We start from the raw sequence: 16,382 nt of genomic DNA, 5'->3' as shown, positions 1-16,382 counted from the left end.
CTCTGAAGAAGAGGTTTGCTATTGCTTCCTTTTAGACATTAGCTGGTTGATCCATTAAATCTCTCTGGACAGTCACAATAATTTAAACACTATATAGTAATCTTAAAATCACTATTTTTCCCCACAGTCCATTGTTGGAGGGGCATTTACCTTACTTCACTGCTTTACAATTAAATATAATTATACAAAGTTACTCACTATCTTTTTCATCATGGGATTGTAAATACAGTATTACCATCAAGAGGGCATAGGAATATAATTTTCCTATAATTATATGTTATAAACATAAAACTGATCCAGTCAGGTACTGTAGGCTAACAAAATCAAGGGAATGTTCACTAGCAACAGATTTTGTCAATATCTTAATTTTAATCAAATTTGCTGTAATCGAGCCCCAGATTAATAGCGACCATGGTACAATTAATTCCACTGCCTCTGGGAGTAAAGAGTTACACCAGCAGAAAACGAGCAATACAGCAGTGAATCAGGCCCAGTGTGATCATTTCCAGTAATCCTGTGTCACAATGGATATAACAGTAATGGAAAGGGACTAAAGACAGCTAACAATGTGATTAGTAGCATGGAGAGATTTCAATGAGAGAAGAGATTAGGATCATTCATATCAGGTGCAGCAATTGCTATATTTCTAGGTATATATCTATCTAGTCTAGGTAGGTATTATACAGCTTCCTCACTAAGAGCCTGATCCAAAGTCCATTCAAGTCAATGGAAAGACTCCCTTTGACTTGGATAGGCTTTGAATGAGGACCTACAGGTCCAGGCCTGCAAACCCTGGCCCCTGGCAGTAGCTCCACAGTAGTCATTGGACTATTGGTGTGCGTGGGGACTGCTCAAATGTGCCATGGTTTACAGGACCGGGCACATAGTTCTGACAATGGACTTCAATCTTGATTTGGAAATGTGCAACTTTCCACCACAACATTGCAACTCACAATATTGAAGATTTCTTGCTCTGGATATACTTTTTGTTCTGAAGAATGAGATTCTATACTGCTATGTGTGCATCAAGCTCTTCTTACATTGCTCCGACACTATTACAGTTATGACTGAATCATAAAAGTAAAGCTTCTGTTCCAGTAAGAGGAAAACTTCAGTTCTGTAACAGATCTCAAGCTCTGAAAGTCTACAGCTCCTTGGGGTACCTCAAACATGAAAGTATCCACTTCCTCTTGAATATCCATGTAGCTCAGTCTGTTTCCTTTGTCATCAGTTGCATTCAGAAGCATATCAAGAAAAGCTCTTCTCTTTTTGGACCCAGTTTGTTCACATTTGCCTTCAAAGTCAATTTTATGTTGTTCGTGTATCTTTATTTCATAGGATTTTTCTGCAATAACCTTTAATATAAAAATGTATATATAGTTCATGGCTTAAATTCCACAATCTAATGATGTGTGGCCCCTGTTTGTATGCACTTTAAAATAATTTTTATCCCACATATTTAAAAATTCACTGTATCCCTGGCTCTATACCAGGGGTAGGCAAACTATGGCCTGTGGGCCAGATCTGGCCCCTCAGAGCTTTGGATCCGGCCCGCGGGCTTGCCTCCCGTGGCACCGTGGGGCCCCACACAGCTCTCAGAAGCAGCCAGCACCACGTCCCTGAGGCCCCGAGGTGGGGGGGCAGAGGGCTCCGTGCGTTGCCCTTGCCTCCAGGCACCACCCCCCGCAGCTCCCATTGGCCGGGAATGGGGACCTGCGGCCAAGGGGAGCTTCGGGGGAGGTACCTGAAGGCGCAGCAAGGGAAGCACATGCGGATCCCTCCGCCTTCCCTCCCCCAGGGCCGCAGCGCTTCCTGGAGTGGCGCGGCATGGGGCTAGGGCAGGCATGCAGAGAACCTGCCCTGGCCCTGGTGCATGCCGCTGCCACCCCGGAGCCACTTTAGGTAAGCGGAGCCGGGCCGGAGCCCAAACCCCTCCTGCACCCCATCCCCCAACTCCCTGCCCTAAGCCCCCTGCCTGCACCTTGCACCCCTCCTACACCCCAACTCCCTGCCCTGAGCCCCCTGCTGCTCCCCACACCCGTCCTGAACCCTAACCCCTGACCTGAGCCCCCTCCCGCACTCCACGCCCCTCCTGCACCCCAACCCCCTTCCCTGAGCCCCCTCATGCACTCCGCACCCCTCCTCTGCCCCAATCCCTTGCCCTGAGCCCTTTCCTGCACACTGCATCCCTGCCCCGGCCCTGCATACAATTTCCCCACCCAGATGTGGCCCTTGGCCCAAAAAGTTTGCCCAACCCTGCTCTATACTATGCATTGGTTGGTGGTAGAAAGGGACTTATCCCATCCCCTTAGTACTTGTTTCCCTATTGCATGCTGAGTTTGCACTCATCCATGCAGTGAATCATATATATTCTGAGGTTTTATGTCCTGCTTTTTCACAAACAGGCTACTTATGAGTATGCACCTAGTGCTACAGACAGGAACACTTTGTTGACTCCTTGCTTTGATTGTTCTTCATTTCTGAGCCTCAGCACAGTGCTGCTGCCTTAGCAGGCAACATCACAATACTGTATAGTAATGTGGCATTGCACAGAATGCAAATCAGCACCAAACGGATGAAGAATCTCATTCAGATGTGGTACCTAATTCTCCTGGTCTTTTCACTAGTGTATCTCCATTGACTGCAATGGAGCTACAGTGATTTAAGGGTGATTCCTGCACCACTGGAGACAATGTGCATAGGGACTGGCTCTAAGTGAGAGGAAAATCAGGCCCTGTGACTGAACTTTCTTCTTTAAAGGGCAAATTCTGGTCTCAGATATGGGTGCACAGTTTCCATTAACTCAACTTCCTGTCACTACAGAATCTGGTCTTTAGGTATTTATCAGTTTGTATTGCTTGATTAAAACAGATTTAAAAATAAAGGTAGGGCAGTTTTTAAACTCTTTATTTAAAGCATGGAATAATAAAGAGTGAGTCTTGGCATTTGCAACAGCTGTGATTTTTACAGCTGTTACAAGACTAATGGTGAAGTGCTAGATTATTTTAAGCTGTTCATTAAGGGAATTAAGATAATTTTCTACGGCTTCCCTTCCTCCCCCAACTAAAGTATACTAATATAAATGGTTATACTATTCCCATGTAAGGGTTACCCATTAGCTGAAAACAATAGATTCTAAGTGATTGCATCTTTCCCTTCAGGGCATTCCTTTATGGCCTGAATATCATAAACATTCTGTTTTCCTATCCCAGACACATCTCTCAGATAAGGTGATGTTTCCAATGGTTGAATGCCCAGCCACCAAATGCACAATCTGAAATCTCTATATTTACTACAGTATTTCTCTCCATTGACTGGGACACAATAAAAAAGGAATAACAGGTTACATTGTCAGTAAAACTGTGAAGAATCTTGAGACTTCTATTATGTTCCCTTCCTTCTTGGAACATATAGTACATAAAGTCAGGCCAAAGCCAAGGACACCTCTGTCTCTGATGAAGGACATCACTCATCCTAGGGTAACAAAAATAACATTAAATTATAGTTATTTCTGAAAAATATCCCCAACACATCCACAGGAGCCTAAAAGTGTCTAAATTTCCTGGTTCTGAACACGATGATGTAAGTACCATCTGATGTTGCAGACACAATCATTTTGTCTAGTCCTTAGGGATGCCATCAATCCACTTTTTATTATTAATTACAATGCTCAGTATCATCTATCTTATTTTTCATGTGTCTATGGACAGAAATGCTTCTATCAGGTTGTGACAGGAGTGGTTTGTCCCCTTAAGGGTAGTAGGGCCTAAAGATCATCCCACCCCGTTCCATGGTGGGGCCCTTTTAAGGTTTGGTACCCAAGGAAAGTGACATAAGGCAGATATAGGGAGAGAGGAAGTGGTTCAAGGAGAATAGTCTGTATGTGAGAAAAACCTGTGCTTCTATTCCTTTGAGGGGCCAGAACCAGGAGCCTTGCAGAGAAGGTGGGGTAAGGCTCCTCTCTCCCAACCATCCAGAACCAGCTCAGGGAAAGAGAGCTGTATCTATGCTGCTGCCTCCTCCCTCAGAAGAGGGAGACACCAGCAGGACAAGGTGACCTGCTGAACCCTTGGAGACTAGGGACTAACTGGAGAAAGGGACTAGGTGAAGGAGAAGCTGGTTGAAAGCAACAGCTGGGCTGTGCATATTTCTTCAGACCAATAAGGGCACTGTGGGCCTCATGTGCCCCAAAGGGAGCAGCTTGATAGAAAACCTCAGCCGTAAGGGAGAGAGCTGTTAAGACCCCATAGCTTTTGGGGAAGCTATATAAACTAAATAAATCTGAGCCCAGGTGAAGAGGAAATGTTTAAAGATGCCAGAGGCAAGTGAGTTTCTTCCGAACTCCTGTAAATGGAACTGAGGGAAGTGTGCCTGCAGGACCTCGCTGTGCCAAAAGGGGAAGCACTGGCGTTGCCCTCTGCCACACAAATGAAATCTATTCCCATCTAAAATCAGTATTAATCAAAGAAGTTTGTCACTATGAAAAAGGAATGTGTGCCCCCATTTTCTCTCACCCAGGTATAATTCTGCAGTAACTCTGATGTCAGTGGGTATGCTGAGAACAAAAGGTTGAGGAGGTTTTTAATTAAATCTAACAATTTACATGACCTTTCCTCTGATTTCAACCTCTCCACAATTCAGAAGCATAAGCAATGCCATCTGATAAACAAACTATGGAAAGAAATTCTGCCAGGACAATTTTTCAGTGAGACATTCACACAATTGTGACTAAATAGAAATTATGGAACAGAACTATTAGCCTTGTCCTATGAGGGGTTTGGGCCATGCATTTGCAACATAGCTTCAAATAGTTTAGAAAACCTAAGAGTCAGTCACAAAAAAAATAATTGTCATAGAATTTAAGGCCAGAAGGGACCACCATATCATTTAGATTGACCTCCTGTATATCACAGGCCACCTCCACCATTCACACACTAAACTCAGCAATGGAAATGAGACCAAAGTATTACAGCCCAGAGGAGACTAGACTATTATGCGCCACAGAGAATAGTAGGTATTGAGGTGTACCAGTGCCAAAGGCCCATGCAATAGCAGGGAAATGAATAAATGAGGAATACCCAGATAATCCTGGCATGTGACCTGCCCCCACACACTGCAGAGGAAGGCAAAAACCATCCAAAGTCACTGCCAATCTGACTTGGGGAAAATTCCTTGCTGACCCCATATATGGTGATCAGTTAGACCCTGAGCATGTGAGCAAAAACCATTCAGCCAAGCACTTGCGAGACAGAATGCTGAGTGCCGCCTCAGAGCACTGGCCCTCCCTAGAACTAGGGGTCATCAAATAAAATTAATAGGCAGCAGGTTTAAAACAAATAAAAGGAAGTTCTTCTTCACGCAGCGCACAGTCAACTTGTAGAACTCCTTACCTGAGGAGGTTGCGAAGGCTAGGACTATAACAGAGTTAAAAGAGAACTGGATAAATTCATGGTGGTTAAGTCCATTAATGGCTATTAGCCAGGATGGATAAGGAATGGTGTCCCTAGCCTCTGTCTGTCAGAGGATGGAGATGGATGGCAGGAGAGAGATCACTTGATCATTGCCTGTTAGGTTCACTCCCTCTGGGGCACCTGGCATTGGCCACTGTCAGTAGACAGGATACTGGGCTAGATGGACCTTTGGTCTGACCCGGTATGGCCTTTCTTATGTTCTTATGTTCCCTGTCCAATATCCCATTTCTAGCTGTGGCCATCTCTGATGCTTCAGAGTAAGGAGACCAATCATATCCTCTCCAAGCCTTCTTTTTGCTTAGCTAAACAAGACAAACTCTTCCTGTCTCCTCTCATAAAAGATAGACTTTCCATTCCCCTGATCATCCTATTAGCTCTTCTCTACACCTGTTCCAGTCTGAAATAATCTTTCTTGAATATAGATTAACAGAACTGTACACACTATCCCAAATGAGATCTTACCAGTGCCTTGTCAATAGTATTAACACCTCTTTATCTCTAGTAGAAATGCCTTGCCCAATATATCCTAGTATTTGATTTGCCTTTTTCCACAGACACATCACATCACAGATGGCTCATAGCTATCATGTAACTGAGGGTTGTTCAAATATAATCTTATATAACCTCTTAGGATCTGATACTCATTTATCTCTGGCAGCATAAAGGAGCCTGGAAGCAAGAGTAAATTAAAGATGCACCCACTTTATGTTACTAAAGTAGTATAAAGGGACTTTAGTGCAAATGAGAATAAGGTACTTTAACTCCACATTAGACCATATTTTATGTTGACATATGCAACATGCAACTCCACTGAAGTCATGCACTGTAGCACTGCACCTTGTGTAGGTTTTTTGTTTTTGTTTTTGTTTTTTGGTCTGGTTGATTTTTGTTTGTTTGTTTGTTTTTTAACAGTAATTCATCCTGGGTACAAAACATTACCATTCTAATCAGATAGCATTTCACTCCCACTTTGCACCAGTGGGAATTATTGTACAAGGTGCAAACCAACAGTGAATTGGGCCCAATGTGGAATTCAGTGTCCCACCCCCCAGAGAAGGCTCAAAAGAGCCATGGTGACTATTCCAGCCAACATTAGCCATGGAGAGGTTGAACTGCAACTGAAACCTGTTCACAGGTTGGAGCAGCTGGCCTTGTGCAGCCGTTATAGACGTCTCATCTGTGCATGGACAGCTTACACAGGTTCTACCATCGTCCTGACACTCTACCTCCATATACAGCCTCCCTCATCCCCACAAATAAGCAAAGGAGGACTTAGGTGGCACAGAAGGCCTTGTGCAGGTCTACACTCACTTATAAACAGCACGGACATATTCAGAATCCCCATTGTTCTGTGCACCCACATTCTTGCCCATCGCAGTTTCTAGAAAAAAAGAAAAGAAAAATTTCATAAAGTTAACTGGGTGAAAAGTTAAATTCATTGACAATATACTGCCACGTGTTGCATGAAAGCACTGAAGCCATTTACATCCTCATCTTATGGCATTTCTCTTTTTTTAGAATGTGTACTCTCTTTGTGTGTCTAGCCCTATTACCCCTATTCCTTTAATTCTCCCTCAGTTTACATTCCATATCCCTGTTTTACCCCATGGATAAAGGATTCTCATAACACAATATTTGATTGTTAAGACAGATACAAAAATAATTAAAATAGAAAAGATGCATTCAGGGTAGATAATACAGAAGTATTGTTACAAGACAGGCAGGGCCTTTTTGTCAGTTATCTCAACTAATTAAATTGCAGCATTGTAACTTCTCTACTTTTAAGTCTCCTTATCATTTACATCATGTTTATAGCAACTGCTGAATCATCACCAGGACTTACCACAGATTATATCCAGGGCACAGAGAGTGATGTCTAGAAAGCAATCAAAGGGCTCTTTGTCAACGTGCTTTTCAAGTTTATCAACCAAAATATTGGCTTGTTCATTTATAACTTCTAGAAAATCAGCTAAGATTGTGAAATGGAATGTGGGAGTTATCATTTTCCTTCTGGAACGCCACTTATCTCCAGTGCTACAAAATAAAGCGTTGAAAATTAAGTATAAACAACTCATCAAAAAGGAAATAATGAAACTCTTGAGTAGTTATAACTTGTAGATAGATTCTTAAAGCTAAAATTTTAGAAGGTTGCCAATAGCCAATCATAGAATATCAGGCTTAGAAGGGACCCTTAGGAGGTCAACTAGTCCAAACCCCTTCTCAAAGCAGGATTAATCCCCAACTATTTTTTTTGCTCCAGATCCCTAAATGGCCCTCTCAAGTATTGAACTCACAACCCTGAGTTTAGCAGGCCAATGCTAAAACCACGAAGCTACCCTCCCCCCTTGCTTGGCCAGCCCATCTTCATTAATGACATTGATGACTAGCTCTAATGATTTGTAACATTTTTCATACATAAATTAATGTCAGTAGTTGCAGCCAGCACCACTCAACATAATGGGCAAAGTGGAAGTACGTTTTAGTACAAAACTCTTCTAATCATACAGTACTACTGACAGCTTGCTGCTAACTGTAGCTGCTGCAAGACAAATACTGTGAACAAAGTTACATTAAGGCAAGGGCTGACTGAGAAGGCACTTGAGGTGGAAGTGGGTGAGGAGAAGGGTAAATAAAAAGCCCTTTATTAAATATTTGGTATCCCAGCCTGGCTAAGCCCATCTTCATTGATAATCATAAATGGTGGCTGTTCTCATTTTTCCACTGGGTAGAAAAGTGAGGGTTAGAGATAGTTATAGCCTAATATGGATCTAGTTTTTGGCATCAGTATCATCTTCCAGCTATTACTCAGAGAAGAGGATTCATCTGCCACAGAGCTGTTAAGGTGGTGGGACAGATACTGGGCAAGTATATGTTTCTGTGGTCCCTCCCCCCTGCAGGGAATCAGCACACAAGTAGCTGTTTCCATTGCAGTGAGTCCAAATAGTTTCTCCTCTTCCCACGGAGCTCTTTTGGGATACTTGATCCCAGCCTCCCAAGCCATCCAGTTCAATGTGGAGTGGATCAGGTCTACTCCACTGCCCTGTTTGCTAGAGTGTCTAATGATGCTTCTCCAGTCCCTTCCTTGCTGGAGTTTGAGGTATGGATGTGCTTGATCTTGTCTGATCATAACAACAGGCTGGCCAAATGAGCCAGTGGGACTTCTCCATTTAGCTACTCAGCAGCCTGTCTGCTCATTTTGCAATCTTAAGAGTAGACCTAGGCTGTGTCTCAGATAGCATCAGTACAGCACATGCTTGTTTTTAGCAGAACTCCCAGAACCCCCTAAACTTCCTTCCAATTTTTAAGTGATTCCAAACAGAGTATTTCCTTGAACCTGACCCTCCCTTTTCTATAGTGGAAATCCAGAACACAGCATTGCTATGAAATCATTCTCATGCTATGTGATACAGCCGCAGTCTTAGTTCAGTCCAAGATTCTAAAACAGCAAAAAATATGAACAAAATCATCAAAATAATTAGAAAATATCTGAAATGGCAGATACATGTTAGACAGGTGCTTGCAAAAGCAGTGTAAGCAAGTACTGTCACAAAAGAAGCAAGTGTCATTCTGGGATTTATTAACAAGTGTCATATGTAAGACATGGGAAATAATTGTTCTGCTCTACTTGGCATTGGTGAGGCCTCAGCTGGAGCACTGTGTCCAGTTTTGGGCACTACACATGTGGACAAATTGTAGAGAGCCCAGAGAAGAGCAACAAAACTGATAAAATGTTTAGAAGCATGATCTATGCAGAAAGGTTGAAAGAACTGGCCATGTTTAGACAAGAAAAGAGAAGGCTGAGGGAGGACTTAATAACACTCTTCAAATATGTAATAGGTTGTTATAATAAGGACAGTGATCAAGTTTCCTCCATATCCACCAAGGGTCGGACAAGAAGTAATCAGCTTAGTTTGCAGAAAAGGAGATTTAGACTGGATATTAGCAAAAAGCTTTCTAGCTATAAGGATAGTTAAGTAGGGAATAGGTTACCTAGGGAGGTTGTTGAATCCCCATCACTGGAGGTTTTTAAGAATACAGTAGATGAACGCCTGTCACGGACAGTCCCTAGATATACTTAATCCTTCCTCAGTGTAAGAGGAAGGGCTAGATGACCTCTTGAGGTCACTTAGAGCCCTACATTTCTCTGATTCTATGCACAGTAGGATAGAGAGGGGGGAAATGGGGCCCATCCAGGCTCCTCCCTCACCCAGTCACCCAAGCAGGGCCGGCTTTTGGAAGTGCGGGGCCCGATTCAAACAGTTTTGACGGGGCCCCGGCAGGGATGACTGGAAAAAAAAAAAACGTAAAAAAACACGTGGGGCTTGTACTCACCGGGCGGCACTACTAGTCTTCGGCGGAGGGTCCTTCACTCGCTCCGGGTCTTCGGTGGCACTGAAGGACCCGCCGCTGAAGTGCCACCGAAGACCTGGAGCGCTGCCGGGTGAGTAAAAATTAACAAGGAGCCTCTAGCCAGGGAAGGGATTCTCGGCCACTTGCCCCCACCCCGGCGGCCCTGCCACTGGGTGCGGGGCCCTCTTAGGCGCGGGGCCCGATTCGGGGGAATTGGTGGAATTGGCTTAAAGCCGGCCCTGCACCCAAGAATTCGCCAGATGTAGAATTGTGTAAGAGAGACACCTCCCTAATTTTGGGGTCACCAGGACTAATGGTGTCTCCCCTCCCTCCAGCCATGTGTCCTCTGAGAAAGAAACTGCAAGTCAGAACCAGCCAGAGAATGAATCTGGCAGAGCACCTGCAAAAGCAGTTTAACAGGGATCCATAAAACTGATAATATTTCCACTGCTTTGACTGGACTTTCTCTGACCTGTGCTGTCTGGCTATTTGCTCCAAACATCTCCTCCTCCTCTCACGTTCTCTTCACTTCAACCTCATGCCACATCTGCCCCTCATGTTACTTCTTTCCCTCTTCCCCTCACCTTTCTCCCTTCTCTTATCTTCCCATTTAGCACATATATCATTAACCACCACCACCATCCCATACACACTCACCCCAAAATAGGAAACTAACATGATAGTGTGTGTGATATCCCTTTCGCTGTGTCTGTCTTGTCCATGTAGGGTATGCTACACTTTGAGCTGGAGGTGTGAATTCCAGCTCAAGGAGATATCCCCACACTAGCTCTGATCGAGCTACCACAATAAAAATAGCATAGCCATGGCAGTGCAAGTGGTTAGTGTTGCCTGATTCTTTAGTGATTATCAATTATTATTGATTTCCAATTAATTCTGATTTAAAGAGCTGGGGGATTGTAGGGTTCTAGTCCCAGAATCAGGCACAATAGAATCAAGGTTATTAAGTTCAGTACCTGGTTGGGAATCCCAGTATGCACAATGGAGACACTCACACTATGGGCAGAGCAAAACTTTAACCACTTTTATTAGCACAATTAGTAAAGACAGAAAAGCTCCAAACCACATAAAAAGATATCAAAAATTCAGACTTAAGGTGATATCTTGCACCCATTCTTCACCTATATGTTCATATAGTCACAACCTTCCTTGGGAATTTGGTAGTAAGTGACAAAGGTCCAGCCCTGTCCCTGGCATGCCAAACTTGTCCGATGGTCCAGATCTCCCTCTTACATGGTGGTCTGGCCTCTTATAGAGCCTAGGGGCAGTCACAAATTTTCATTCAAATGCCCAGCCTCCCTTGTCCATATTTAACTTCCTCACCCTAATAATGTTGGGGTATCTTTATCCTGTAGGTTAGTATATTAATGATTTCAACTAATTATCATATACATCAGTTCATTGCCAAGGCAAATTCGTAGTTAAACATGTGCCAACATTTTATCCTAAAATATCAAAACCTAGTATCAATTCAATGTTCTTGTGGTTACCTGGTATAAACGTTCCCTTTAAACATACCTTTCCCAGTTCCCCGAAACTCAGGGTGATCTGTGCCAGAGTTCACAGGCCTCAAAGCCTTATGCTAAAAGTTTAAGCTCATGTCTTACAGGATACGGGCCTTCAGATTCTTTTGTGTAACTTCTGAGTAAAATAAAATGCTAAAGCTAGCTCCACTAGCTACACTAGCCACCCCAGGTATGTACCTAGCATCTTGGATGGATACATACTTGGTGCAGCTAACCCCTCCTATCATTCAGAAACACCGTGGCTGCACTTGAAATAGCTTGGGTATGTCTCCTCAAGCTAGAATTTACATCTACAGTTTGAAGTGTAGACATTGCAAGCTCTTCAGGGCAGGGCACCAGCGTCTGATTGAATTCAGACATCTTCTTCAGAAGGTAAGTCTAGTTCGCTGCAAAGTACATAGGGCCTTATTAATAATTAATGTAATGCTACCATATTAGCTAAGGAGCTGCTCTGCAGCTCCAAAGACTTGGGGAGGATTCCTACTACTCCACTCCCATGCAGCAGAGTGCGCAACATGTGCACTGTTGTCCTGGATTTGGGCATCAGAGGTTGAGAATGAGCTGCCGGTTTGGTGCTCTGAATCTAAGCCACTCTGCAAACCTGAAGGTAGGCAGTGTTATTCAGCACTTTGGGCAAGGAGACAGGAGCAATGGATTCTGTTCCAGGGTTGGCCACTGACCTGCTCAAGTGTGACTTGGGAAAGCCACATCATCTCTCTATATCTCAGTTTCCTAGTCTGTAAAATGAGGATAATAAAATGTATCCTCCTTTATAAAGGCACTTGAAAATTGACATATAAGAGACAAGTGATTATTATTATGTATATGAATTGAAGCTATATATTTGTTGAGGAATATATAGTGTCTGTTAAGTGTTTGTATGCTCACCTGATACAATCAAAAGAAATGGACCCTCTGACATAGGCGTGGGAACTAGAGGTGCAGGGGGTGCTGCAGCACCCCCAGGTTTTACGCAGAGCTCCGCTCCCAGCCCCACATGCGAGGTTCTGGCCCCATGCCCGGGGCTCCGCTTCTGGCCCCCCCATGCAGGATCCGGCTGCTGGCCCCGCTCCTGGGGTGCTGCTCCCAGACCTGCGTGCAGGCTCCCAGCTCCGTGCCCAGGGCTCCTCTGCTGCTGGCCCCGCATCCACCCCCAGCTGTGGTCCCAGCCTTGGCCCCCTTACCCCTGTCTGGGTCCCCCCTCTAAGAGACACGGCTCTGCTCCTGGCCCCAGCTCTGGGGGCAGGGGAAGGGGGCAGACAGGGGTAAAGAAGCTGGCTTTCAGCACCCCCACTATTAAAAAAGTGTTCCAGCACCACTGCCCTGTGACTATTATTATTACTAGCAATATTATCATAATGCCAAGGAGCCCTAGTCATAGACCATTGTTCTAGATACTGTACAAAGGCAGAACAAAAATATGGTCCCTGCCCCAAGAATCTTACAATCTACATATAAGACATGAGAGAACCGATGGAGACAGATAGATGGGGGAACACAAAGAAACAATGAGGCAAATGGGTATGAGTTCTCAGAAACATCAGCCTTAAACGCTTTCACCTTATTGTGTTCCCTTTGACAGACTGTTCCATATCCCAGCAACGTTTTGAGCAAGCCACATTCTTCCTAATCTAAGCCCTATGGACAGAAACTCCAGAGAGCAAAGAGCTATTCACTCTCTCTACTGGTGAAAGGTGGGGGGCGGGGGGGGGAGAAGAATGCTCTCATAGAAAAGCTTCATTTGCACCCAAAATCCCTCTAGTGACACTTGGGAAGTGTGAAGGGGTATGTATCCCACACAGACCCAGAAAGGATTAACCTGGGCCTGAGAGGCCAGCCATCCTATCTGGCTATACCTAGAGATTGGGCCAGGTTTAACTGATGAAGAAGCCCAGATAGGGAGGGATGAGTGCTTAATATAAAGGAAGAAGTTTAAAGCAGAAGAGGACTGCTGGGAGGAAGTCTAGTCACTCTCTGGGAATACACAGCTTGTGAGGGGGAAACCAGGGGGTGGGAAAGTTAGCCTTGAGACCTTTGCATCAAGGGAGAAGACTGGCAAGCAGCCAAGAGAGATGAAGCAACCACTAGGAGTGGAGCAGGCTCCAGTGGTAAAAAAGGGAGAAAGGTTGGCTAAGAGAAGGCCTAAGAACAGTCATGGTAACAAGAAGCCTAAGGAAGCAGAAGCAAGTAGTCTGAAGGAGCAGATCTTGGTGACTGGTTATATGATCCCTGTGAGGGAACCCTAGTGTACTGGGAGGGCCTGGGTTCCCCTACCAGCCACTGTAGAAGGCGGCACTGCGATGTCCTGTTCCTTGAAATATTTGGGTGCTCTGCACTTGTCCTTCCCAGTGCTGAGCCTCACTTCAGTTTTGATTTCTTGTTTGCTGCCAGAACAATGAAGCCATCACAGCAGGCATGTGTTTAAATCAGCTCCCCCTGTGTCTATGTCCTCTGCTGGGGCCAAAGATAATGGACATGAGTCCAGAGAGGGGGACAAGGATTACAGAGCCCTGAGAGAAAGGTATGAGGATAACAGGGTCCAAAGGTGGGGCTGAAGGCCTTGTTATAAGGGTATTGGGTTTATCTGGGTAGCGTTGGCAGCGCAGCTGGCTCTGGCCGGGTGTCGCGGCTGCGAGCTCCTGCTGCTGGTAAGGGGGCAGGGAGCGGGGGGGTTGGGTAAGGGAGCGGGGGATTCTGGGGGGCAGTCAGGGAGGAGGGGGCGGTTGGATGGGGCGGAGGTTCTGGGGGGGCAGTCAGGGGATGAGGAACAGGGAGGGTTGGGAGTGAGAGTCCTGGGGGGCCAGTCAGGGGGTGGGGGTGGGGATGTGGATAGGGGTCAGGAGTGCAGGCAGGGAGCAGGGAGGGTTGGATAAAGGGGTGGGATCCCGGGGGACAGTTAGGGACAGGGGATCATGGGAGGGGGTGGTCAGGAGACGAGGAGCAGAGGGCGGATGGATAGGGGGTGGGAGTCCCGGGGGGGCTGTCAGGAGGTGGGGGGGGGGATTGGGGGGGGGGGCGGTCAGGGAACAGGGAGCAGGGGGGTTTGGATGGGTCGGGAGTTCCGAGGGGGGGCAGTCAGGGGGCAGGAAGTGGAAGGGGGCGGATAGGGGGCGAGGGCCAGGCTGTTTGGGGAGGCACAGCCTTCCCTACCCAGCCCTCCATACAGTTGCGCAACCCCGATGTGGCCCTCGGGCCAAAAAGTTTGCCCACTCCGGTGCTAAAGGGTCCTAAATCAAGAAATTTTGACAGAACCATATTCTGTCAGAATCTGCAGTTTGTCAAAATTGAAACAATTTGCAAAATTAGGTGGATTTCACCAGAATTTTGTTTCAAAATAAAACCGGGGGGGAAAGTTCTGACCTACCTGAAATGTTCCATTTTGACACTCTCCGAATGAAATACTTTGATTTTTTTTGTTTTGAAATGACAAGTGATCTCTACCAAAATAGTTAACAATGCCACTTATAAACATTTACTTTCAAATACCGTGGGAGTTTTTGATGATTAATATTGTTCATGTATGTAGCCATATTGAGAAATTACACCACATATAGCGTTGACTTGGACCTCACTGATTTCAATGGAAATAAGGGAATTTAGCTCATGACCATAAGAAGATAAACGAATTTATGAAAGAGCACTTTCCAGGAGGTAGTATGTATTACCCCTTATACTGCACATGTAGATAGGACAATCTCTTCTGATCAATTAGCAGTAAACAAGGGGTATAGTCCACACTCATTCTGGGCATGAATTACCTCTGTTAAAATATAAAAAAAATTGTTTAGAGTCTTTCTAGGGGTTTTCAGTATCATAGATCTTGAGGGTTAGAGCTAGGATGGGTTAGTTCAGCTGCGTCAGTTTTAAATATGAATCCTTTAATCTAAGGCAGTAACCAGCAGGGGTGTCCCAAGAAGCTCTTTGCATGGTATGCACAACTGAATTACTGTCACTTTAACTTAGCATGGTGTCTACACATACACTTTTTTAGGTTACATTTAGCAGCAAAACAGGCAACTAATACAAACAAAATTTCAATGAGTGGCAGTGCAACCCAATCATGGGAGTGCGGCACGGCTTAGGGCCTGGTCTACACTACGACTTTAATTCGGATTTATCAGCTTTAATTCGAATTAACCCTGTAACCGTTCACACAACGACGCCATTTAATTCGATGTAAAGGGCCCTTTAAATCGATTTCTGTACTCCACCCCAACGAGCGGAGTAGCGCCAAAATCGATTTTAGCAATTCGAATTAGGGTTAGTGTGGCCGCAATTCGATGGTATTGGCCTCCGGGAGCTATCCCACAGTGCATCATTGTGACCGCTCTGGACAGCAATCCGAACTCGGATGCACTGGCCAGGTAGACAGGAAAAGCCCCGCGAACATTTGAACTTCATTTCCTGTTTGCCCAGCGTGGAGAGCACAGGTGACCACAGATACCTCATCAGCACAGGTAACCATGCAGGCTGATAATCGAAAAAGAGCACCAGCATGGACCGTGAGGGAGGTACTGGATCTGATCGCTGTATGGGGAGAGGATTCAGTGCTTGCAGAACTTCGTTCTAAAAGACGAAATGCAAAAACTTTTGAAAAAATTTCCAAGGGCATGATGGAGAGAGGCCACAATAGGGACTCTGAGCAGTGCCGCGTGAAGGTCAAGGAGCTCAGACAAGCCTATCAAAAAACAAAGGAGGCAAACGGTCGCTCCGGGTCAGAGCCGCGGACATGCCGCTACTACGCCGAGCTGCATGCAATTCTAGGGGGGGCTGCCACCACTACCCCACCTTTGTTCGTGGATTCTGGGTCGGGGATAGTCTCGACGCCTGAGGATTCTGCCGATGGGGTAGAGGAGGAGGAGGAGGATGAGCTTGCAGAGAGCACACAGCATTCCCTTCTCCCCAACAGCCAGGATCTTTTTATCACCCCGACTGAAGTACCCTCCCAAGCCTCCCAAGCCAGTACCCAAGACTCTGACCCCATGGAAGGGACCTCAGGTGAGTTTACCTTTTAAAA

The 16,382-nt window shown here is 45.4% G+C and overlaps 1 protein-coding gene across 1 annotated transcript in view; it reads right to left on the bottom strand.

Annotated features, from left to right (window-relative positions):
- Window positions 1–16,382, bottom strand: part of LOC117878349 (cytochrome P450 4V2) — a 46,286-nt gene that overhangs the window by 8,988 nt on the left and 20,916 nt on the right. The window contains exons 3-7 of the mRNA XM_034772521.1: window positions 9,245–9,268; window positions 7,315–7,576; window positions 6,783–6,852; window positions 3,348–3,474; window positions 1,164–1,355 (exon numbers count right to left, since the gene is read on the bottom strand). Coding sequence (XP_034628412.1) covers window positions 1,164–1,355; window positions 3,348–3,474; window positions 6,783–6,852; window positions 7,315–7,576; window positions 9,245–9,268 — 675 coding nt within the window. The remainder of the gene's footprint in view (window positions 1–1,163; window positions 1,356–3,347; window positions 3,475–6,782; window positions 6,853–7,314; window positions 7,577–9,244; window positions 9,269–16,382) is intronic.

This window comes from Trachemys scripta, chromosome 5 (genome assembly GCF_013100865.1).
Source record: "Trachemys scripta elegans isolate TJP31775 chromosome 5, CAS_Tse_1.0, whole genome shotgun sequence".
In the NCBI taxonomy this organism is placed as follows: Eukaryota; Metazoa; Chordata; order Testudines; family Emydidae; genus Trachemys; species Trachemys scripta.
The sequence above is the reverse complement of the archived record's forward strand: the minus strand, read 5'-3'. Positions and strand labels throughout refer to the sequence as shown.